This window comes from Panonychus citri, unplaced genomic scaffold (assembly GCF_014898815.1).
Source record: "Panonychus citri isolate SS breed McGregor unplaced genomic scaffold, ASM1489881v1 Contig00001, whole genome shotgun sequence".
NCBI classification, from domain to species: domain Eukaryota; kingdom Metazoa; phylum Arthropoda; class Arachnida; order Trombidiformes; family Tetranychidae; genus Panonychus; species Panonychus citri.
Window position 1 is genome coordinate 273573 of NW_026515406.1, and position 24071 is coordinate 297643.

Below are 24071 nucleotides of genomic sequence, written 5' to 3' on the forward strand. Positions count from 1 at the left end.
TAATGCTCATCGCTGTGATGTTTGTAAGAGAAAAAATCGAGAAGAAAATCATACACCATTCGACTGGGAATGCCCTGAGTACCAGCGAAGATTAAAAAACGCAATTCAATTGGTCAATTATGAATACAATTGGATAATGAGGGATTAATCATGAGTATTAATTCAACAATTGGAAGAATGGACATTTATATTTATTGATAATCAACTAATCTGCTTGAATTTGAATCTCTAATTAATCATTTGATGAAACATTTTATTTTCTCATACTAACATTTATTAATAATTTCATACTATTTGTTAAATTGCATCACTTTCCTTTTAACTAACATCCGGATAACTCTCCAAATAATTTCATTCTAAATTAGCTGTCTAACAGCAATCTCATTTGGCTCTTAACTGATTTGATGTTCAAATTTAAATTTTTCCAATAAAATCAAAAACTTATTTCAAACCCCGCCATTCACATAGCTCAGCTAAAAACAAAAGCACATTAACAAAAGCACATTAGTTATAACAATAATACACTGTTTCAAAAATGAATATCAATGTAAAAAGATTGAACATAGAAATCAATTAGAATTTACATTAATATTCAAAAATGAATATTAATGATTAAAGATTGAACATAGAAATCAATTGTAATTTACATTGATATTCAAAAATGAATATCAATGTAAAAAGATTGAACATAGAAATCAATTAGAATTTACATTAATATTCAAAAATGAATATCGGTGTGAAAAGATTGAACATAGAAATCAATTGTAATTTACATTAATATTCAAAAATGAATATTAATGATTAAAGATTGAACATAGAAATCAATTGAATTTACATTAATATTCAAAAATGAATATTAATGATTAAAGATTGAACATAGAAATCAATTGGAATTTACATTAATATTCAAAAATGAATATTAATGATTAAAGATTGAACATAGAAATCAATTAGAATTTACATTAATATTCAAAAATGAATATCAGTGTGAAAAGATTGAACATAGAAATCAATTAGAATTTACATTAATATTCAAAAATGAATATCGGTGTGAAAAGATTGAACATAGAAATCAATTGGAATTTACATTAATATTCAAAATGAATAAAATGTAAAAAGATACAACCAAAGACTTCGAGTTTTAAGTTGGGTTACTTTGAGTTGGACATTGAACAGTTTTCTCATCGAGATCTTGAATAGTTTGTTCTTGATAATTAAATTGTCGCAATTCATTTTCTAATTGATCAATATCAAAGACTAAGAACAACCAATTGTTGATCCAAGACGTGAAATAAATTAAGTTGATAACCAGAGAAATCAAGTCCATTAAGGTGAAATATTAGAGGAATCAAAGAATTAGCAATTCGGATAAGATGATAATCAGTCCATTCCCGGACAGAATTCATCGCCTTTCCATTCAATTATTTCCTGAACGGAAAGGAAAAGGTCACAATATGAACAATAAAGTATCATCTTAACTGGATTAGTAAATGACTTAGGATCACTTGTGGCTAATGATATTGACCAAGCGGTAATTGAGATGACAACTAAATCTTTCTATTCGGAGGTTAGATGTTTTCGCAATAATCAGTATCTGGAATAACTTTCAACAGAAAGTTAATTGTAAGCATTGTTTGCCTGTCTGGATTTCGTCTATTTTAAATTGTAATGAATAAATGATTTTGTTTAAAATTAAATTTATTTGCTATTACCGCTCTTAGTTAAATAATGTAAACCAGATGGGTCTGGGGTTCTTTTTGCATTGCAAACTTACTTTTTCTAGTTCTTTTGAATAATCATGTTAAAAATTTTACATTGGAACACCGCTAAATCTTATGACAAATTGGATATTCTAGTTAATGATCCAATTCATAGTGACACCTTAATATCGATAAATGAAGTTTCCCCAGTTTGGTTGGCCGCTAAAATGAACGAAAAAGCTGATGAAATTGAAAGTGGTATTGAGATCAAGAGTAACATCATTGAGGTTAATGAAAGAAGTGTGATATTCAACAAACACTCATGTTGGGTTATACCGAAGAGATTTCTCTGGAAGAACATGAATATAAACATGGAAAACACGGTCGGTATAAAATTAATAATAAGAAATAGACAATTCTACCTGATATCAACTTACAGACACCAAAGTACAAAGGATCGTTTTTTCTGTGAACTGGGAAAAGTATTGGAGACAATTACTGGCCCAGTGATCATTTGTGGTGATATGAATGCTGAGTGTTCACTATGGTCTCCAAGGAAACCAATATGGAATAAATATTGTGAGAATACATTCAAAGAGTTTCTGAAATCAGCTCATCAACCAGTAGAGGACAATTACACGTTTCAAACTGGAACTCTGAGGACATTCATTGACTGTCAACTCTACTCAGAAAATTGGCTTCTTCTTGAAGCAATGATCAACAAAACGAACTCAGATCACAATCAACTTCAAATGGTGGTTTTAGCAGGAGAAGGAGAAAAAATTAGAGACCAGTGGGTTATCAGATTGAAGAAGTATAAACTGTCAAGTGATATGGTTGAATATCATGATGGAAATTTGACCGTTGGTTCACAGCTGATTCAAGTAATTCAGGACATTATCAATTTTCCAATTCGCAATGGAAAATGGTACAATCAATCTGCGAAATTCACTACGAGAGGTTACAGGAGAAAAATTAAAACAGTAGACATCGAAGAGAAGTCTGAGTTGAGAAGAAAATTTGACAACCTCGACATCAAGGGTCTTAAATCCAAAAGTTTCTGGCGTCTGATTGATACAATCAGAAAAGATAATCATGTCTATGTATTGAGTGAAAGTGAATATGATGGAATTTATAAAGATTCAATTTCTCAGCAGTTAAAGTCATTCACCGTTAACAGACCGATATTCAATGATAATCGAGCAATTTTCGTAAAAGGAAATTTACAAGAGGAAGAATGGGAAAGGCTGTGCCAAGAGGTAAAAGATTCAAATCATCTCTCAATTCTGATGGATTCACCAAACGAACGTGGGAAAAATTCTTTAAAAAGAATATAGTTATCATAAGACGAATCTTGGAGATAATATTTGAGCTCTCATATATACCCGAGTGTATGAGAATCTCAGGAGCAGGTATGGTACCGAAATCCCATTCAAATAAAGTCAGAATGGTGAAGTCGCCGAATTATTTATTCAAATCAGTCGACAAAATAATCAGTTATCGGTTATTGGACATTTGTGACGAATTTATATTGGAAAATACTCAGTTTGCGTTTAAAAGAAATACAAGTCGAGAGGATTTGATTCTGCAAATGACCTTTCAACACGACTGGCAGGAGGTTAAACTATTATTATTGGACGTAACGGCAGCATTTGATCGAGTGTCGATGATCAAATTAATACCGAGAATAGAGGAAAGAGACTCACCATTGGCGAATATTATCGGCTCATTTTGCTCTCGGAGGTGGACAAAAATAATCAAAGACAAGAAGCCTCAATTTTGTGAAGAAAGTGTTGGGACACCACAGGGATCATCTTCGGGCCCATTATTATATATACTGGCATTGGATTCACAGATTCGAGCTCTGAGGAAAAGAAAAATCAATATTCAAGCTTATGCCGATGATTTGATTGTTTATTTGGACCCAAATGATGATGAAAAAAGTGTAATTGCAGATGTCGAAAATCACCTGAAGGAAATTAATCTAACCTTGAATTTGGAAAAAACGCAAAACTTTTGCAAGAAATTTCATCTCATGAAGTTTTTGGGTTTTAGGTTCCTGATTCCATTTGATGTTAAACAAATTAAACAAACTATGATGGAGATGAGATCTGAATTGTTAGCATCATTTAGGTGCAAACCAAAAACCTTATCAATGCTGCCAATGAAAACGAAACGTCTTATAATAAGCAATATTGTTTACCCGAAATTAAGACTGATTGGATACTCAATTTTCCTGACAGTTCCAAGCAAATTTATTAAATTGTTTCACCTTATGGATTCAACATTGTCACTGTTAGAAAGAAGCTCAACGTCCGGTTCATTTATTTGGAATTATTATAATATTGATCATTTATTGGAAAAACTGTGGATGGAATCACTAATCTATGGAAATGGTAAAGAAACTAATATTCGTGATGAATACACCTTCGAATCACTGAACCCACCGGAACAGATATCATCCAAAATCAGAAAAAAAATAATAGAAAAGTTCATCACAATGGAAATCACCCAATCATTGGAATATTTCACTGAAGGAGACAGCTTGTTCGTTGGAGTTGGTTCATTCAACATGAATGCATTTGAATATACATTGAAATCTGAATGGGACAATTACCTGATAATGATTCAAGCTCAATTGGTATTCATGAAGGAGGAAGAGGAAGATCATGTTTTAATATTACCAGAAAAGTTGCAATTATCAATCAATTCAAAATCGACCTATGTTAACGATGCATTTGCGATAATCAACAAGTATGGGAAGAAAAATTTGCGATGGACCTACGGCAATTATATTAAATACAAATTCACCCCAAGAAGAATAACAAAGCAAATAATTGGATGGCTGTCGACCAAGAGATGGAAAGAAGAAATTAGACTTGAGATCAGAGCAAGAATTTGCAAATGGTTGCGAGATGAAAACGATGTCATTGCTACAATCATGAACAACATCGAGTGTTATACGAATGAATATGGTTATTTAGGACAAACACACTATTGCCAATTGATGAACATTTTATCCAAGAAGACAGTTAACCTCAACAATTTCAATTGCTGTCCCAACGATCAAAGACATCACCCGTTCACCTGTTCGGAAACTTTAAATGCAGCGCTAATAGAACAAGACACTAATTATAAATTTACAAGAAATTTCAAAATTAATCTATCAAATGTTGATGATTTTATATTAGCAGTTAATATTGTAATATCGGCCTCAGGGGCAATAAGAAATTCTTTTGTTTTATTCCTGTAATCCTATCCAATCTCCCCTCCCCTTGTACGGTTGTCACTGCCGGAAACGATGAATTCCAATTCATCGAAGCCTCCCCTGAGGCCGCTGTTGAAGCTTAAAAATAAAGAGACAATTAAACTTTAATTATTATTTAAGTTCGTAATAATTATAACGGTTGCGAGTTAAATTGTCTGATAATAATTAAATCTTTAATCATGGTTGGGTGATCAGGATCATGATTATGTTACTCACCTTATAAAAGTTGAGATGATTAAAATTGAAAGGACAATTAAAGGTTTAATTTGATTAGATTGTTGATCTTTTAATTTTAATTGTTGACACTTTACTAAACATAATAAACTATTGTCAATGCATAATTAGGATGCAAGAATTATCCAGTAATTAAAACATTGGATGCATATATTACAATCTAATTAGAAAATTAAAATCACTTTGATTTGACTTTTTGTTTCCAATTTTACTACAATTAAGATGCTAATTAACTTGTGAATTGAACTAATTGTGAAAAAAACACAAAATCAGTGAAGATGATGAAGGTTAAATGATTAGCCGGTAATTGTTACGATTTGTGAAAAATTAATCGTGTAAATTGTTGAACAACAAAAAACCCGAATTTGTGATTAGTTAAATTTAGTTGTTGCTCTTATTGTTGTTGCTGTTGTCTAATTACAAGGTTAGTTAATAAATTGTCAGGTAAAAATCAGTGAATCGTTGTAAGGCCTTGGTTAAATTGTTCCTTCTTTGGGTTTCCTCTTCGAACCTTTAATTGTTGATTAATTTGATTCTAATTTTTTGGCTTTTCCTTTTTTTTTGACGAAAAAGAAACAAACTAAATTGTTGGGACATTTTCACTTCCATGTTGTTAACAGTTTGGTCAACAATTAAATTAAATATGATTCTTATTTCTCAACCTTCGTGCTTCAATTGGTACAATAATTAAATTGTTGTCGGTGTTGTTAATTGGACAGCAAAGATTAAGTGTTAAACTACAATGTTGATTTAGATTGATTCAGTTACCGTTGATTATCAACCCGAGGGGAAATTGTGATTTAATTTTTCTTGTCAGTGAATTAGTTGATTGTTGGTCTCTTTTTTTTCATTGTCATTAAAATAATAATAATAATAATACACTTTTAAAATAATAATAATAATAAAATTTGAATATTAATTATGCTAAGAAAATAGGAAACACAATCAACAATTAAATTTGATTTACTAAATTTGGTTTACCAAAAAATAGTTTTTAATTGTTGCAACCGATGGTTACGATGATTATATTGATTGATTATTCCCTTTACAATTTGATTGTTACATTGATTGAAATTGAATTTGTTTCCATTCACAAATTGAAACTATTGGAGTTTTTTTGTTCATTTTCAATTGTTTGTCTCTTCATCTGATAATTAGTTAATTGTCTGTTCTGTTGAGTGTTTGTTTCCATTGAGAGAGTTGATTTAGTTAATTATCTTCTCTCATTTGTTTTATACATTAAGATGAAATAAGCTAGAAGACGAAGAAGAGTTAAACTTGCAATTAGAATTGCAATATTCTGCCAAAGGTAATCATCTTTCAGGGAGAAATGATTAAGAATCAAAGATGAAGATGTCACCTGATCGGGCGATGATGAAGATGAAGGTAACTCAGCGGCGAGTCTTAAATAATCAAGTGGATTGTAAAATCCAGACCAAATTTTGGGTAAACTATCATATAAATAGGATGAAGTTCCGGTTGACGATTCAGGGTCACCAGGGTAATCGGGTGAACTTGAGATGTTTTCATCTTCGTAATCGGTTGGAGGAAGTTCAGTTGAAAAGTGAAGGTCTTGAGCAGCATATGATAGGGAGTAAGAGGGAGATGCCGAGGAAGAGGATGATGAAGATGGCGATGAATTTAGATTAGCCATTGTTAGATTTAGAGGTGGACACCGATCGTAACCATAAAGAACAATGAGAAACGCTTCGAAAGCATAACGAACATAGGAAATGGTTGCTATCGGTTTAAGGGCCAACGGTACCTTAGATATTTTACCAAAGAAGCCGCTTAAAAGGAAAACGGGTGCCATTGAAAGTGGAGCCATGAAAACGGCGTTTTGAACACTTCGAACATAAATTGTACCGAAAAGCATTCCAACCGTTTGTGCGATATTGGAAATCAGAATAGAGATGAATATAAACAAAGCGAACCTCCAATGGTCCCAAATTTGTCCCGTCATTGGATAGACAATTGAACAGAAAAGTGTTGTTATCACGATTTGGTAAGGTGTGTCGGCGATTATTTTGGTCCAATAGTAGGTCCAACATGAGTACCAGCCATTGTTACGCTCTTGAATGTGAACTGCAACCTCAGCGGGAAAGGTCAACACCGTCGGCATCATACAGGCCATAACGGTAAACAGAGTGATGAAAAAAATGAAAGCCACATTATCCTGAGTCGCTGCTAAAACGGCCCCAGGACTTTTGTTAATTAGATTAGCACTTAAGCTTGACAATTCCGTTGAAGTTAAATTGTTAGAGACTAGGGATAGACCTCCATTACCAGTATTAACACTGGCGGGGAAACAACCATCAGCTTCACCGATTGGATAATCGTACAGATAAGACATAAGAAGACCGATGAAAATTGCTTGACCGATACGAAACCAGGTCAACTTTGGATCGCGAATTGTTGTTAAATAAGTTCGAGTGAGTAGAATAATAAAATGAGAGAAAACGGGAAAATTTTGCTGCTTCATTTTATCAACAATTCGAGTAACTTTTACCCTTTTCTCGTTTGGTGAGACGGTAATCATTCCCAGGCCATTGTTCATCGGGTCCATTTGATCATCAACCATCATTGTGTCCGAATCAACTCCCGATCGAGAACCGGGAACAATTAATTTACGACAAGAGAGATACATTGTTTTCTCATCGTTAATCAATGTCATCTGTTTGGTTGACTCGTAAAGGGCCAATTTATTGATCGGCTCAAGGCCATAATCACCTGATGCAACTTCAATGATAAAATCTGCTGGATTGTGAAACTGAGGACAAGTTAAATCGTGACGGGAAAGATGAGATAACAGTGAAGTGGGTGAACCCTGGTAGAGACACCGACCATCGGAGGAGAGGACATACATTTGGTGGAAAATGTTTAACACTCTTGCCGAGGGTTGATGAATGGAGCAAATAATGGCCGGTGGTTTATAATAATTACCGTTATGACGGAGATCGGTTAATTGTCTTAACAGGGAGATACAAGAATAGGTTGACGATGAATCTAAACCGGAGGTTGGCTCATCCAACATAAGTATATCTGGACCTGAGATTAACTCAATTGCAAAGGTTACCCGTTTCAATTGGCCTCCCGAGATACGGCCAACCCTGACCTCAGCACATCCTTCAAGGGTAAGTGCCTTTAAAACGGAGTTAACTAACCTTGGATGATAATATGAGTTACGAATTCGTTTGTAATTTTTTAACCTTGAGGCAAACATAAGAGTCTCTCGGACCGTTAGCTCACCAATTAGCTGATCCTTTTGACCAATGAAAGAGATCTTAATTGACCTACTTTCTTCACTTGTCTCAAGGTAATCGCGATCATAGGTAACCATGATTGAACCTTTAAGACCTTTAGTCCGTCGACCAGCTAAACTTTCAAGTAATGTTGATTTACCTGCACCCGAAGGGCCAATGATTGCGGTCAGGGTTCCACCGGTAATTTCACCGTTTTGTTTATCTAAAATAACTCGACGTATAATTGGACCCATAGAACTGGTGCCCGTTGGTGTGGTCGGGGGTTTTTTCGGTGCTTTCGGTGAAGTGTAAGTTAAATTACGCCAAACAAGTCGGACAATTGAATTGGTTGAATGGGATGAATATTCAAAAGGAAAGGCAAGAAAAGCGTCTGAAGGTTCAGTTGGTTTTTCCTTAACGATATCTTGTTGTTCAAGGGAAAGACGACGAATTGATGATTTACTGACCATTGACCAGTTCTTATAATCGGTTGATGTTGATGGTAAACTATTCGAGGTAACGGAAGGTCGTATCATCGATGAGCCTGTAGGTGAACCTTTATTCACGTTAATTGGATCCATATTTTGATCTAGATCATCTAAATACGAATCAATATTAAGACAAACATTATCGATACCATGTAAACCATTTGAACTATGGTGTTGATTGTTACGATTAACACCAACACCACCACCACCTCCACTACCCATCATCCCGTTAGGTACATGAGTGAGATTACCATTACTGCCTCGAGATACATTGGAAGCCAGTGAACGACTACTTTGTCTCATTATGAACAATTAATGAGTTAATTTGTTTTGTGCACAGAAAACAATCAATCCAATAAACGAGAGAGAAACGAAAATTTTTCCAAAATAATTAGTGGTCAATCGATGGTCAAGAATATGAGTTAAAGCAAATGACAAGGTAAGAAAATTATGATTATCCAATTTATCACAAAGAGAAACTTAATTTGCACAATTATCCGAAAAATTGTAAATCACTTTTCACTTTTTAACACAATGGTAGCAATTAGTTGATTGTCCGATCAAGAATCACATTGATTTTTAACGTTAACATATTAAAACGATGATTTGGCTTCACGATGTCCAGCGAGTGTTCACAAAAAAGGAGCTAAGGTTCAAAATCGAAACTTTTTTTCACTTTTTTCTATTTTTTTTTCTCTTACTCTCTGTTTATCGCTTGTTGTCCGTTCAAACAAAAGTGAATAAGTTGAGAGAAAAAAAATTGTTCTAATCAATTGTTACCTGGAGAACAAGGTTTTCTCAGGTTGTAATATGATTTTTAAGAAGAGAAAGAGAAAGTGGGAGTTGAATTCATGATGACGAAGGGTGAGATTTCCTTCCTATTTCCTTGGATGAAAATGGTTGATATTTTGTTCGTGAGCTTGAAAAGTTTTCAGTGTTTCTTCAAGCTGAAAACTCGAACCGGAAAAAAAAGGACTTGCTCTCACAACGAAATTTGTGCATATACGAATTACAATTAACTCTAATTGTTATTATTCTTGTCGTTCTTGTACCTTGTCATGTTATTCAGATTCTTGGAAATTTTTATCTCTCTTGATTCTTATGAAAACATGAGATGATCTTGAGATTTTCGTTGAGGCTGAACAATCTTTGTAAACTCTCAGTTCGATTCTTTTGTTCAGAACTCTCTCTCTCTCTCTCTCTCTCTCTCTCTCTCTTGCCTATTATTTCACCTTAATTCTGATGCATTCTGAGATTTTAAGATTATTGTTGTTCTTGGTGTTCCTTTTCTTGTCTCTCAATCTTGTCTTTGTTTTCATGGATTCAGTGGATTCCCTGAACCATGATAATCATTTGAATCTATTTTCTAGTGAGATGATTAACTAATTCATATAACAAATTGTTAACTTATCATTGTGTTGGATCAGTGGTTAACTTTTAATGGATTAGTGGTAATTTACTTTGATTGTAACTAATTTCTAATAAAAGATTATCAAGATAATCAAAAAAAAAAGAAAGTAAAGGAAGAAACAATTAACTAACCATGAACATTTCTTCACTATTCTTTAGCAATTATTTGCTGGTTAATTGTTAACAATTAACTGTACCATTGCGAATTCAAATTATCTTGTTAACAAAGTCAATTGATTGTTACCAATTCGCTAATATTAATAATTGGGTGTCAAAATTTGTCTCCCAGTGAATTTAATTTAAATTTAGTTTCAATGTTAACAATTACACTTCGTTGTTCGAGTTTTTTATTTGTAACAATTAGGATTGTTGCGATTTAAATTGTTGCTGCTTCAGGTTACATGAGTTTCCAATTTGAAATTGATTTTCATAACATTATAATTACAATTTAGGATCAACGGATAAATATAATCAAGATTTTACATTAATAGTTGATTAGATTATAATCTTAATCAATACAGAATCAATATTATAATTGTTATGAGCTTCTGATGACAATAAGTAGTTGATTAAACTTACGAAGACTGATTTTGTTTGAATTATGTTTTTTGTGTCCATTCAAAGATATGACAATAAAATTAACCGGCAATTAGTTGATAGTAATTACAATTAAATACAGTATCATGTTTTTTTCATATGATACATGATTAGTTAACAATTTACACAGAAAATGAAATGTATTAGAATAGTTTGACATGGAAATCCTTTTGTTTTTCGTAATCAGATTAAATTGTCTCGTTGTTTTTTTTTGTTCTCGTTCGCTGATTGCAATTGAAAAAGTTAATTGTTTTGAAGTTTCTGGTGATTAACACGTCAAAATAAGTTAGTTTTTTTACATAGGAAAGAAAATACATGTAATCGAACTACATAAGAAACAAATGGTAGACTGTAAAGGTGAATCATTAATTAGAAAAGATTAAATCACAATTAATAGTAATTTTATCTTATTCTAAAAATGAGATTAACAATTAACTAAACAATTGAAAAGGAAGACATTTTGAAATCAGAGAAATAAACACAGAAAAAAATATAAATATGATTAGCGAGATGAAGGTTAGGTTGAGATTAATCTCGTTGATCATAATTAGCTATTAAACGAAAAATAAACTTTGTAATAATCATTTTGAAACAATTAACTCAAAAATGCAATGGTCAATATAATTGAACATTTTTAGATAATAATCAAGTAATTGCTTGAAAATGGATGACAAAAATTGATTATTATTTAAAAATGACATTATCTTGATAATATCATGCAAACACAGGGTGAGAGTTAATTGTTTTTACAAAAATTCAATCTACTGATTGATTGTTAGAAGTTTTAGCAAAAAAATGTTTGAATTTGTCCTTTGCTTTCTTAATTGTTAAGGTGAAGTTTCTTGACCGTATTGACCTTGTTGGTGGAAATGATGAAAAGATGATAAAGTAAGAAGATTGTTCGTTAATTGCTTGGCTTTTGATTGAAGAATTGATTATGATTCCTTAGATTTTCGCATCTTTTGAAACCAATTTCTAATCGATTCCAATCGAAATGGTTGTTCGAAGTGATTAGGTACAATTCCGTTGACACGGGACTCAAAGAAATAGAAAAGTGGAAACCATATTCGAGTTCGTTTACGATCTCGCTGGTAGAGAGCTCGATTATTGGCAAGAGTGTGGTAATAGAGGAAAAGTCTTGTTGAAATGTAGAAAGCGATGAAAACGTCGATGGAATAATGTTCATGGGCTGCGAGTATGAAGAAAACACCAAACAGATTCAGAACCCAGGATAATGTGTGAATGTAGTACATTCGAGGAGGAGTATCTGTTTGAAGAGTGGAAAAAATTAAATAGAACAAAATTATTAGTAATCAATCAACATCTGGTTAATTATCTTAGTAATTTACTTTGGATTGAGAATATGATAACTAATCATATTGTTTGATGATGGAAAAATTATTAATCATCAATCGAGCAATTTATTGAAAAAGCTTAGGCACAAGGTAACTGCTGTTTCTGTTGTTTAATTGTTGTTGAGAAATTATCTGATTTAGATTAAATCACCAAGAGCTTTTGTTGGTTTTTTTTTCAATGACAAAATTTATACTTCATTAGTTATTTGTGAAGTGATTGTTATTTCAACCATAATGTAAATTAAATAAATAATCAATGGTAACCTTATGATTACCTGTATTGATTAACTGGTTGTTCTAGATGATAAGTGCTGATGATTTAAATTGTTGTTGGTCTTTTTGTTTTTGTGTTAGTCTACAATGAGGTAGACGCAATTAAACAAAATGTTTACCTTTCAACGGAAAACACAATTAACCCATAAATGAGATCAACTTGTAACAATTTATTAACATAATTGCTGTAATTTTATGAGAAATAATTGTCATTCAGAAATTTAAATTGTGATTAAAATAAAAAACCGGAAAGTAAATTTTTTCACGTCCATAAAAAGCACATTTTAAATTAATACCAACAATCAATTGACATTTGCTAAACCATTTTGAGTTTTAACCTAAGCCTTATAATTTGCAATTAAGTCAACTTAATCATCTCTCGTTATTGGGTAAATGATAAAATTATCAAATTGCTCTATTGTCAATGATTAGAGAGAAAAACTATTTCCAAAATTGAATGTAAAAATAAAACTCCATAGGATAAGATCCAATTTGATGGAAAATCAATTAAATCGGATACATGGATAGTTGATTTTGATTGATTGGCGATTACGTACATTCAGTGATGAAAAAATTGAGCAATGTCAAGGTAACTGTGTGTCCACTGAACATATAATCACCACAAGTTCGGACGCCCTTGATGGACATTCCTCCACCGGCCCATATTAAGTATGCTTGATGTAACCTCTCAATCCAACTTCCGTAGGGCTGTAATGGTTATTAGAAAGAAAGAAAAAAAATTAGAATTGCGAATCAGTTAATTTTCCCTGGTGATCAATCAGAATTTGTTTCATGAAAGTCAAATGATTTGATTGAGCTAATTAAAAGGTGACATGGTTGGTTGGAATGGTTAACCATTACTTACACGAGCAGTACATTTAAGATGTCGACCAGGGACAGAAAGTGAGGTTATAAGCATGGTCACACATCGAAGTAGAAATACTGATCCAAAAAGTGAGAACATCCGTCGCAATAGAATAAACCTATTCAAGTTTCAAAAGATCGAATAAAGAATTAGAATAGAAATTAAAGGAAATAAAAGTTAAGTAAATGATAGTAATTGAAGGAAGGTGGTGAAAGTGAAATTCAAAACAATAAGATTAGGAAATAAATTCGGTGAGACAATTAAATCTCTAAATTGAATTGGTAAATTGATCATTCACTTTGTTTACTTATTGTTGAATTAGAAAGTTGAAAATAAAAGATATTCAGAGATTGACTCTAAACTGTGCCAAAGATAAAAATATAATCTCAATTCCAATTTAATCGGTAAAACAAACTAAAGAGTCAAAATATTTAGAATTGCTATTATTTTCTAAAAAAGAAATAAAATAAACAGAATAAAACAAAGAGAGAACGAGAAAGAGAAAGCAAAAATAAAAAAAAGAGAAAACTCTAAATTCTCTTAATGGAACAAAAAAAAACTTGATTGACTTGAAGGAGAAATTTTTACACCTTGGAATTGAGAACCGAAGTTTCTTTTGTTCATTATCGTTGAATGTTTTTCTTTCTTGATAATAGAAATCATGAAAGATTACCTGTGTTTGTGGAAGATTAGAATTGAGGACCAGATGAGAAACAAAGCAACACCACATAATTCACACATTTGGAAAGCCCATGGGATTAAAGGTACGTTATCGAGAAAAATATCGGGCAAAGGTGGATAAGTTTGCATATCGGGAACTCTATCATGAACGATAACCATGACAAAAGCTGTTATCCATGTGACCAGAAAAAAGTAGACCATTGCTACAAGAGCTTTCCAAGCTTCGGGTTTGGCTGTTTTATGGATTGACGAACCACCAGACCGAGATTCACTTCGTAAAGTTGTTGATTTATGATTAGTTGTTGATGTTGTTGTTGTTGAGGTGGTAGTGGTATTGGTTTTACTGTTACCTTCTTCATCTGATGATGAATAACATGTATCTTCAGATGAATCAGCTGAGTTTGACGATAAGGCATCAGAAACATCACTTCCTTTGAGATTATGTGAATTGAGAGGTTCATGATTGTTATTATTACCATGATGATGATGATGGTGGTGATGGTGATGATAATGATACGTTACTAATGAGAAAGCCATTGGCTCAAGGTTACAATTGTTTTCCAAAGATTATAATTAACAAAATTTAACTTATCCCCTTTTTTCTTGATGGAACATAAATCAAATAAATTAAATTAAACATAACAAACGAATTGGATTAACAACAACGATCAAGTTAAATTGAAAAAAAGAAAATAAAAAAAAATTCTGTTTACAGATATTTCTAAGTATCGATATTTCAACTTTCTACTGGATCCAAAAAGATAAATTCGATGTCGATTGTGTATCTCGATAGTATCGAAATTAATATTTTCTTATTTTCTAGAAAAAATAATTTCTTTTTTTTTTAGATTTTTAATTGTTTATTTCAATAACTTGTGATAATTTTAATTTACAGTTAAAGGATAAAAATCCTTGAAAATCACTTTTTAGAACTTGGAAAGAGATTAAGAGAGAGAAAGAAAAAAATAGTTACATGTTTTCTTTGTTAATTTCTTTCAACTTGATCAACGTAAGTTAATTAAAGATGAGTTTAAATGCTTAACGATGATTAACGAAACAATTAATGAAGGAAAATGTTTCTTTAAATAAGATGATTAATTTTGATTGTGATGGATGATAAGAAATTGGTTAATTCGATTGTTAGTATCGATTACTTCGACAAAGTTCGCGGCCAAAGGAACCATATGAAACTGTGTTTCGATTGTGTGAAGTTTTGCCCCAGGCACCAAAGGGAATTACAATTGTCGAAGCGTTATCATCGCAAGCATAGTGAAGAGCTTGTTCTGCGATAAAATTAGCAGCCTCGGATGGGGTACTACATCGAGAGGCAGCATCGACGATCTCCTGGTCATTCATTACGAAACTGACACCATCAGTGGCCATAACTAGGAAAGAATCCTTTCCATGTTTAATCTAGAATGAAAAATGGAAAATTAAAATTAATTTTTAACGAAAAAAAAGAATAGAAAATCACAAATTAACTGTTAACTAATTTACCTCAAGAGATCGTGTATAAGGTAAAGCAATTACTCCATAAGGTTTAAGATCTAAATCACCAATACTTCGGGTCATTGCAAGGCGACCATTAACTAATCCAGTTCCATGACTGTTTGCAATTATTGATCCTCCTGATTTCATTATCCGTTCCTGATTAATAGAGAAAAAAAAATTAGTAATTATTTGATTATTTGATTATAAGTTAACGGAGGGACAGTTTTTTCCCTTTTTTTCTATGACAATCAAATGGAAAAATTAACTCAGTTATCAATTGATTGTTAACTTGATGACGATGAAAGATTTTCATTGATTGTAATTGAAAGTAACAAAGTGGAAATATCTCAAATCCTAAATTGGAAACAATCAACATAATTATATAATTCTCAGCATATCAACACACTAATTGAATGGAAAAATTATTAACCAAGTACATTAATGTACAAACGTAATACGTTGGGTGTTTGCCAAGAGATTGATTATAATCAAATATTCATCAATATGAAAATCACTTAATCATTGATTAAAGATAATCAAGAGAGAGATTGAATAAAAAAATTGTTCTTCTTTCAACTCAGATTAATTCACCTTTTCTGACTTGAGAGATGGACTATGGTCAATGGTCAATTTACGAGCATCGCCATTACGACAGAGTAAAGCTCGACTATCGCCAACATTGGCAATCGTTAATTCAACGGAATTTTTGAGAAGACAAACAGTGGCCGTTGTTCCGGAAAACATGGATTCCTTTTCTTTAACCTTAAGCGCTATATGTCGGGCGAGTGCGTTGTTAACTTCGATAAAAGCGTTTTGCAAAACCGCCTCAAGATCAGTTTCTCCTCGTTGTAACCAATAGGTGATATATTGTTCCATTTTTTGGTAACAAAAATCGGCAGCAAGTGACCCTCCATGTCCGTCAAATATGGCCAAATAAAGAAGATCAGGTCTCAACTCTTTAATTCTGAAAAAGAACAAGAAAACGAAAAAGAGAATAGAAAAACAATCAGAAACAAAGAGAAAAGAACAAAAAAAAAAGAAATGTTTACATATGATTATATAGAAGAATGAGATTCTTTTTGGTTCATGTTTACCTAAAAGCGAAACGATTATTTCTAAATTGTAATCAACGATAATGTACAACAATTAAGAAGTGATTTAGATAATGGAAAATTGAGAGAATCGATAAACTAACCTGATACGATCTTCATTAGTTGATCGTCTCCCAATAACAGAAGCGGATCCCGCCATGTCTGTTGTTATCTTTGGAATTGGTTTACCATAATTAATTGATTCTTGCAGGAGAATATTAAAATCAATTCGATTATCCCATGAACCCCAATCATGTCGAGACCGGGATGGAACTGAAACTAAAGGTGGTAATTCACATGAAGGTAAAGATGATGATGATGAAGATGATGAAGATGAAGATGAAGGTAAAGTATCAATTATTGTTGATGAAGGATTAACAACCCTTAATAAAGAGTTAAGATGAAAACGAGAAAAACCTTTGGATACCATTTAGATGATTAACTTAATTAACACTAAATTAACATTGAAGGTAAACAACATGATTTAAAAAGAGAAACAAAAACAAAAATTAAAAATCCATTGAAAGTAATAAGTTAACCAGATTTCATCATTTCTATTTGGTCAAAATCTTGTTTACTGGTTCACTTGAGATAAACGATCATTTTAATCGTTTTCTTTAAGCAATTTAAATTTCACTTAATTATTCGCAATTAACAAGAGAAAACACTGATTGTTGCAATTAATTGAAAAAAAGAATGACACTTTTCACTTGGTTTCCTTGAGAATCTTTTTCAATGGGGTTTTCCTTCACCTTCTAACTTAGTAAACAACAACATTGAATTTTGTTTCTCTCTCTCTCTCTCTCTTTCTATCTTCTGGTGATGACGCCAATGATGATGACAACTGATGATGAGTTGATTTAAGTACCGCCTAATTGTTACGTGATAACAATTTAATTATCCGATTGAAATGATGATTAAAGAATAAGAAATAAATTCTTCATATCTCCGACCTGTTCCATGACCGTTACTTTTTGTTGGCTTGATTGTTTAAATTACACTTTGGTTAACAATAATTATGATGATTCAACAATCGGTAAATTGTTGATAATTATCCCAATTGGAAACTGGATGGTTGGTGTTGATATGAAATTAATTAATTCTTGTGGTTTACTTGGAGATTTTACTTTTATTGTTGTTGTTGTTGTTGATGATTCTAATTGCAGGAAAAGTTCACTCGGACAAGGTAACAATTGAATTATGATTAAATTGTCTGACTTTTTCCATTCATTATTAAATTGTAAACAATTAGTATATTCGCCATACACTTTAATTAGTTGCTTCTTTTAGAGATGATTGGTTATATTCATCATGATTATCTCGCCATTGGATCTAAGGGAAAAGAGGGAAAAAATGAAAAGATTTTGATCTAAATCATGATAATCATCATGGAAATTGATTATCTCTCAGATAATTAGACAACAATCAGGATAATCATCAATCGTCATCACAATAACAGAAAATTATACTCTTACAATCGGTAATTGATCTAATTTATCTTCATTAATTAACTTTTTCTATCTAACAATTAACATCTACAATCGTTACAATCAGAACACAAATTAAGGTTAATCACTTAGAATTCAGACCTTTTGATTTGATTAACCTTTTAATTGAAACTAATTGTTTCATGTTAATTGTCAATAAGAAAGTCACTTCTAGTTGAAGCCAAGTTAATCAACCTATTGATTGATATAAATTATAATTATTAATCTAATTTACTTCATCTCCTGATTGTTTGATTTTTTATACTTTTGTTTACAAAGTCACAATTTACCTTGAATTAATGATAATGATTAAACATTATGATCTTGTTATTGTAATGATGAAAAATTAAACCATCCAGTGTAAACATCTGATTAATTGTTAGTTAATCACTGGAATAAATCACTTTGGAGCACAACAATTAAAATCAAGGGAAAAGGGAAAAATCAACTTAATCACTAGATTGAAAAATTGGGTTCTAAATTATTATTGGAAATCCTTAATTTTCCAGTGAGAGAAAATCATTTCAATTAGAATGGGAAGTTGATCATCTTAATTGTATCCGTTATTCAATCTTAATTATAGTTATACCACCGCTTTCATTGACCAATTTAATCACAATTTAGTTGATGTATTTTTTGAATTGTTATTGATGTTAAACTTTTCCAAATCTATTTCCTTTGGTGTAAAAAAACTCCAATAAATCAATTGTGATTTCCAATTAAATTTTCAACTCGAATAGAAGAAAAATCTGCAACAATTTATATACAAATTCTGTTAATTGTTGATTAATCAAGTCCAAGTAAACAAAATTTTCGACACTCAAGATGAAATTGAGAATCTTTTGAAATGTATATTCACTTTCCAGAAATATCTTCCATGGATACTAAACAATCCGTTGGTTAATTAGTACAATGTATCAACTAATTTGCTGAGTTAATCACAATCAACAAGATGATATACAAGTCGCCAGACAATTAACACCAGTTGATTAATTAAATCAAACCTTTAAGGTTAATGAAAAAAAGGTAAACAAAAAAAAGGTGAACCTATTAACCAACAACATTTGAGAAAATGAAAAAACCAATTAACTAATCACAGTTAATTAATTTCGTGTCAACTGATTGGAGTCCAATCCATCGGAGGTTCACTATTTAAAAATAGAGAAAATCTTAATTAGAATAAAAAACAATCACAATTAACAAAAAAATTAACAAACCAATTTACCAATTACGCTCCAAAATCAGGTAACCAAAAAAAAGCTAATTCACTTTCTTTTTCTGTGTCTACATTTTGTTCTCTTTCTTTTTTCTGTGTCGACGAAAAAGAAGCAAAAATGATCATATGTTTTTTTCCCTTTCGGCAAAATTGTGATTTGTTTAAGAGTTAAAGTTAAAGAACTGAATTTTTGAAAGACTGAATTTCTAGAAGACTGAATTTATAGAAGACTGTATTCCAAAGCGGTTGAATAAAAATGTGACCGCTGAGGGCAACACTCGAGGTTGCCCAGTCACATTGACGACCGTAAGGGTCTTACGAATCTATGTTTTTGTATTTTTTTCTTGTCTTTTATTTTTGTTTCAATCTTTTCTAATTTTTACCATTTAAATTCGCTACTTTGACTTTCGCGCTAGTGACCTTAACTTATTGATTTTTCGCTCTTTTAATTTCGCTATTTTGAGCCTTTACCAGATCAAATTGATCTTTAACGGAGCTGATGGTATGCTACGTAAAGTGATCTTACATCAAGGTGACTTTTTTAAAACGATTGACCTTAGATTAAAATTTATGACCTACGGTACTCGACCTGGTGGGAAAAAGGTTGAAAAAAGTGGTGCTTACCTTTTCCTACCTGACTCAGCTGAAGCTCAAGACATGGCTTATTCAAAACCTTCCATACGTATAACTGATGGTCCTTTGGTCAGTCGGATGGAGATTATAATTGACAATTCATTAAAATTACAACATACAATCACCTTAACCAGAGGAAAACCTTATTTTGAGATTGAAAATGAATTTCATATGGTCAAGGCAGGAGGTTCTTTTGACAATAAGGAGCTTTTATTAAGATTTTTTTCTGACATTCAAAGTGATAATACATTTTACACTGATTTAAATGGTTTCCAGGTAAATTACTTGACGAAAAACTATTGTTTTACTATTCTAATTAATCTTTTATTAACTTGTTCATTTAGATGGTTAAACGTAAATGGTTTGAAAAACTTCCCGTTCAAGGAAATGTTTATCCAATGGCTAGTCTAATGTACATAGAAGATTCTTGGACTCGATTGAATGTCCTTTCTGCTCAACCCTTAGGAGTGACCAGTCAACATGCAGGTTTAATTGATGTCTTTCTGGATCGTCGGTTGGTTCAAGATGATAATCGAGGTGTTGGTCAAGGTATAACTGACCATCGACGGACTCGTGAACGTTTTAGAGTTTCAATTGAAAATCGTGGTCTCAATCCCCTTAAGCCAACGTCTCATGTCCATCAAGAGTTGACCAAATTACTCAATGAACCTTTTCTTATGCAAAGTGGATCTTCCAGTAATCAAGGATCGTTACAATTTATGTCATCACCTTTACCCTGTGATGTTCATCTTCTCAATTTCCGAAGTGATTTAAACACTCAAAATGACTTTTATCTTTTTCTCCATCGTTTTGGTTCTACCTGTGAATCTACCTGTCCATCATCTCATCCATTTACTTTGCTCCCTCATCTTTCAAGGAATATTTTTAATTCAATTCAACCAACAATGTCCACAATGAGTCTCTCATTAAATCAAGTATTACAATCAAATTTAAACATTTCCAGTTATCCAATACAATTGGAACAAATGGATTTTGCTGTTTGCAATTTTCTTCGTTTCTCTTGGAATTTCGTCTAATCGCGTCGTAAAGGAACGTTCTCGTAATCAATCCGCCGGTCGCACTGATTATTTTATAAGGAAATTCTCGGCTTTCTTTTTTGTCTGTTTTTTCGCCATGAGCAGCTACTTCGATTTTTTGTTTTTCCAATTCCTCATGGGGAATGTTTTGCCAGGAACAGAGAAACACTTAGTTTTAAAAACGGATCTAACTTAAATAGTATATGAATCGGGACTGTTACTAACCAAGCGATAGCATCCTCCGATTCGGAAATTATACTAAAGGGTGTTGCGTTTAAAAAGTATAACTTATCTTACTTTAGATTGTGATGAAAATGATAAGAATGAAGATAAAAAGATAAAGATGATGAAGATGATGAAGAAGATAAAGAAGAAACAAAACAAACATAAACAAAATCAACGTGTAAGTTTTTTTCTGGTGAAAATGAATCAAAAAATAGCTTTTAGGACCAAAGTAGTGACCACTTTTTTTATGGTTTACCGAAAATTTTCAACGGACTATGAACGTGTCCAGGAAGTGAATAAAGAGTTGAGAGAAAGTGGCCTTAGGACGATGAATAGTTCAGGGATGTTGAGATTGGTCAAGAAATTTAAAGAAACTGGCTCAGTATCAAATAAACAGTCAAAGAGAAAGAGAAAATCACATAATGAAGATCGAGTGATGGTGATGGTAACTGAAGACCCAACAATCTCATTGAGAAAAGCGGCGGCGGTGGTTGAATCGGCTCCAACATCCGTTTATCGTATTTTCAAAAAAAATGGACTTTTCGCTTACAAACCAATCGAAGGGCAAAAACTGACACAAGTCCATAAAGATTCCAGGTTTAGTTTTTGTGTCAGAATCGACCAATTGATTCGCTTGGAACAATTGGACGTGAAGAGCATTTGGTTTTCGGACGAGAAGATTTTTACTTTAACAGGTCGAATAAATCGACAGAATAATCGTTCTTGGCTAACAGAAAGATCTCATAACCCAAACATTAACCAGCTTGTTGCTCATTCACCTCAGTGCCATGTACGGCTGCGCTGAGTCACTATGGACTAATTGGTCCTTATTTTTTTTCTTCGAATGTAAATCAAATAACTTATAGGGAATGTATTGACCGTTTCTTCATCCCCGAGCTCAACAAATACCCTGACCAAAGGCCTTTGGCCTGGTTTCAGCAAGACGGCGCGACTCCTCACTGTACCGCTGAGACAATTAATTTATTGACAAAACATTTCGGCTCAAAGCTTATCAGCCGGCGGAGTGAGTTTGAATGGCCTCCATCATCATGTGATCTCAACCCTTTGGACTTCTTTCTCTGGGGTTACATTGACGAGCAAGTTCGGCGATGTCAGCCGAAGACTTTGACTCAATTAAAGTCTTTAATTGTTGATAAATTTAAATTGGTTACAAAAGAAATGCTAAAAAACACAATTAATAATTTTGTAAAGCGAATTAATAAGTGTCGAGAAGCCAAAGGTGATCATTTTGTTCATAATTTATAAAATGAAAACAATTAATCGCAAATTGAGTTTGTTTATGTTTTGTTTCTTCTTCATCATCTTCATCATCTTTATCTTTTTATCTTCATTCTTATCATTTTCATCACAATCTAAAGTAAGATAAGTTATACTTTTTAAACGCAACACCCTTTAGTATCTGAGCGTTTTGCCGGCTGTTTTTCCATCTGAGGTGTTGCACTGGAAAAAAATGAATAAATTCAACTGTAATGTATGTAATTTAATGCATTCTTTCACTAACCTATTCTCAAGCTGAAACACTCGGATTGTAAAGAAGGTATTCGAAAAGTGAATCTTGTATTCGAAAATAGTTCAGTAATCTTAGATTTGAGGTCTTGAGCAGTTGCACCCACGGAATGATTCGAGTCCGAAAACAGTTTCAACTGGATCATCTGAACCATTCTTATCGAGTGAGTCGGTGTCTCTAATCTTGATTTTCTTGACACCAATGGTTCGTCAGTTTGTGAAATTGGCATACCCGATTCCGTGGATGTTGAGTCGACAATGGTTTCTCCTTGTGATCTACGAGATGCATCACTCAATGATAATGCGGAAAATTCATCGCAAAGACTGATTCCTGATTTGACGCAGAATCTGTGACACAAGCAACACAGGGTCTTACTGATCTTGGTCCAGCTGGTTTTGTTTATTTTCGCCCTTAGGACGACCGGCCACGCTTTTGAGCCTCAACATTGATGCGTTCCTGAAATGAAAAATATTAACCGTGAAGAAAACCAACCAAAGTATTAACTAAAACAACTTACCAAGATATCGTTTTTTGAACACCAGAACGAATGAAGTAGCTGATGAGCCGGCGATGGAAGATAATAAATAGATTAGCTGGAATGAAATTTTGGGGTAGTTGCCGGCGAAAGATTTTAGCTTACATGAAGTTGTTTGTTTTTATGTTGTTGATCAATTGTGTCCAATTTGGCGTCATTCACTTGAATTGGTTTGTCACAAACTTGGAGCAGTAACTGATGAGAGCGAGAGAACAATGAATAACTTCAAATTTTGGTGAGAAGATTTGTCAACAGTGGAGCTGTAGAAGAAAAAACAAATGCACTTGTTGTAGTCTTAAGATAGAGTGGGGTCAATATTGTTGGTTGGATTAATTTTTCAATATCGTCCAATCAACTTGTCACTTCATGTGTAAAAGTTTTGGTCCAAGTCTTGAAGAACTAGCATCGCGCCTCTGTGGTGCAACTTTTCTGTGCTGTGTGTAAGTTCAAATACTATTAAAATTACTCCAATGTAAATGAACGGAAATAAATTGAGCAGTTTAAATTGAAATAATTGATCACAAATCCACAGTCAATTGTTGTCTGGCACAAATGATGGAAAATTAAATCATCGTCAATGGAAAACAAGATTAAGATATTATGATGATAATTATCATAATAACTAGCTAATTATTACAATAAATAGTAGAAATTTATACAAGTCTGTGATATATTAAAAAAAGTTAACTCATTTTTTGTTTTAATAAAATCATTT

The 24071-nt window shown here is 32.4% G+C and overlaps 5 protein-coding genes across 5 annotated transcripts; 2 read left to right on the forward strand and 3 right to left on the reverse strand.

Annotated features, from left to right (window-relative positions):
• The first annotated feature begins 1798 nt into the window (after window positions 1–1798).
• Window positions 1799–6360, forward strand: LOC128397135 (uncharacterized). Its single transcript, XM_053357816.1, has 2 exons — window positions 1799–2862; window positions 2919–6360. The coding sequence occupies exons 1-2, from the start codon at window positions 1799–1801 to the stop codon at window positions 4951–4953; spliced, it is 3099 nt and encodes a 1032-aa protein (XP_053213791.1). The 3' UTR covers window positions 4954–6360.
• A 32-nt stretch (window positions 6361–6392) lies between these two features.
• Window positions 6393–10054, reverse strand: LOC128386350 (ATP-binding cassette sub-family G member 1-like). The gene has a single exon (XM_053345381.1). The coding sequence runs from the start codon at window positions 9233–9235 to the stop codon at window positions 6416–6418; it is 2820 nt and encodes a 939-aa protein (XP_053201356.1). The 5' UTR covers window positions 9236–10054; the 3' UTR covers window positions 6393–6415.
• A 618-nt stretch (window positions 10055–10672) lies between these two features.
• Window positions 10673–14809, reverse strand: LOC128386359 (sphingomyelin synthase-related protein 1-like). Its single transcript, XM_053345392.1, has 4 exons — window positions 14106–14809; window positions 13433–13550; window positions 13125–13275; window positions 10673–12206 (listed from the first exon to the last, which is right to left on the reverse strand). Exons 1-4 carry the CDS (start codon window positions 14648–14650, stop codon window positions 11875–11877), a joined length of 1146 nt encoding a protein of 381 aa, XP_053201367.1. The 5' UTR covers window positions 14651–14809; the 3' UTR covers window positions 10673–11874.
• Window positions 14810–14953: 144 nt separating this feature from the next.
• LOC128386370 (protein phosphatase 1K, mitochondrial-like) lies at window positions 14954–19358 on the reverse strand. The gene is made up of 5 exons (XM_053345402.1): window positions 18473–19358; window positions 16800–18027; window positions 16196–16568; window positions 15611–15760; window positions 14954–15526 (listed from the first exon to the last, which is right to left on the reverse strand). Exons 2-5 carry the CDS (start codon window positions 17123–17125, stop codon window positions 15254–15256), a joined length of 1122 nt encoding a protein of 373 aa, XP_053201377.1. The 5' UTR covers window positions 17126–18027; window positions 18473–19358; the 3' UTR covers window positions 14954–15253.
• Window positions 19359–19553: 195 nt separating this feature from the next.
• On the forward strand, window positions 19554–21321 carry LOC128386380 (alpha-mannosidase 2x-like). Its single transcript, XM_053345414.1, has 2 exons — window positions 19554–20307; window positions 20376–21321. Exons 1-2 carry the CDS (start codon window positions 19903–19905, stop codon window positions 21066–21068), a joined length of 1098 nt encoding a protein of 365 aa, XP_053201389.1. The 5' UTR covers window positions 19554–19902; the 3' UTR covers window positions 21069–21321.
• Window positions 21322–24071: the final 2750 nt, after the last annotated feature.

Bases quoted from the DNA above. Each gene is read 5' to 3' on its own strand.
- LOC128397135 (XM_053357816.1), top strand. From the start codon at position 1,799: ATGTTAAAAATTTTACATTGGAACACCGCTAAATCTTATGACAAATTG. The intron at 2,863-2,918 runs GTCATTCACCGT...TTTTCGTAAAAG, and splicing joins TCAATTTCTCAGCAGTTAAA to GAAATTTACAAGAGGAAGAA.
- LOC128386350 (XM_053345381.1), bottom strand. From the start codon at position 9,235: ATGAGACAAAGTAGTCGTTCACTGGCTTCCAATGTATCTCGAGGCAGT.
- LOC128386359 (XM_053345392.1), bottom strand. From the start codon at position 14,650: ATGGCTTTCTCATTAGTAACGTATCATTATCATCACCATCACCACCAT. The intron at 13,551-14,105 runs GTAATCTTTCAT...AAACTTGAATAG, and splicing joins CTAATCTTCCACAAACACAG to GTTTATTCTATTGCGACGGA. The intron at 13,276-13,432 runs GTAAGTAATGGT...TAACCATTACAG, and splicing joins ATCTTAAATGTACTGCTCGT to CCCTACGGAAGTTGGATTGA.
- LOC128386370 (XM_053345402.1), bottom strand. From the start codon at position 17,125: ATGGTATCCAAAGGTTTTTCTCGTTTTCATCTTAACTCTTTATTAAGG. The intron at 16,569-16,799 runs GTTAGTTTATCG...GTTCTTTTTCAG, and splicing joins ACTAATGAAGATCGTATCAG to AATTAAAGAGTTGAGACCTG. The intron at 15,761-16,195 runs GTGAATTAATCT...TCTATTAATCAG, and splicing joins CATCTCTCAAGTCAGAAAAG to GAACGGATAATGAAATCAGG.
- LOC128386380 (XM_053345414.1), top strand. From the start codon at position 19,903: ATGCTACGTAAAGTGATCTTACATCAAGGTGACTTTTTTAAAACGATT. The intron at 20,308-20,375 runs GTAAATTACTTG...TTGTTCATTTAG, and splicing joins CTGATTTAAATGGTTTCCAG to ATGGTTAAACGTAAATGGTT.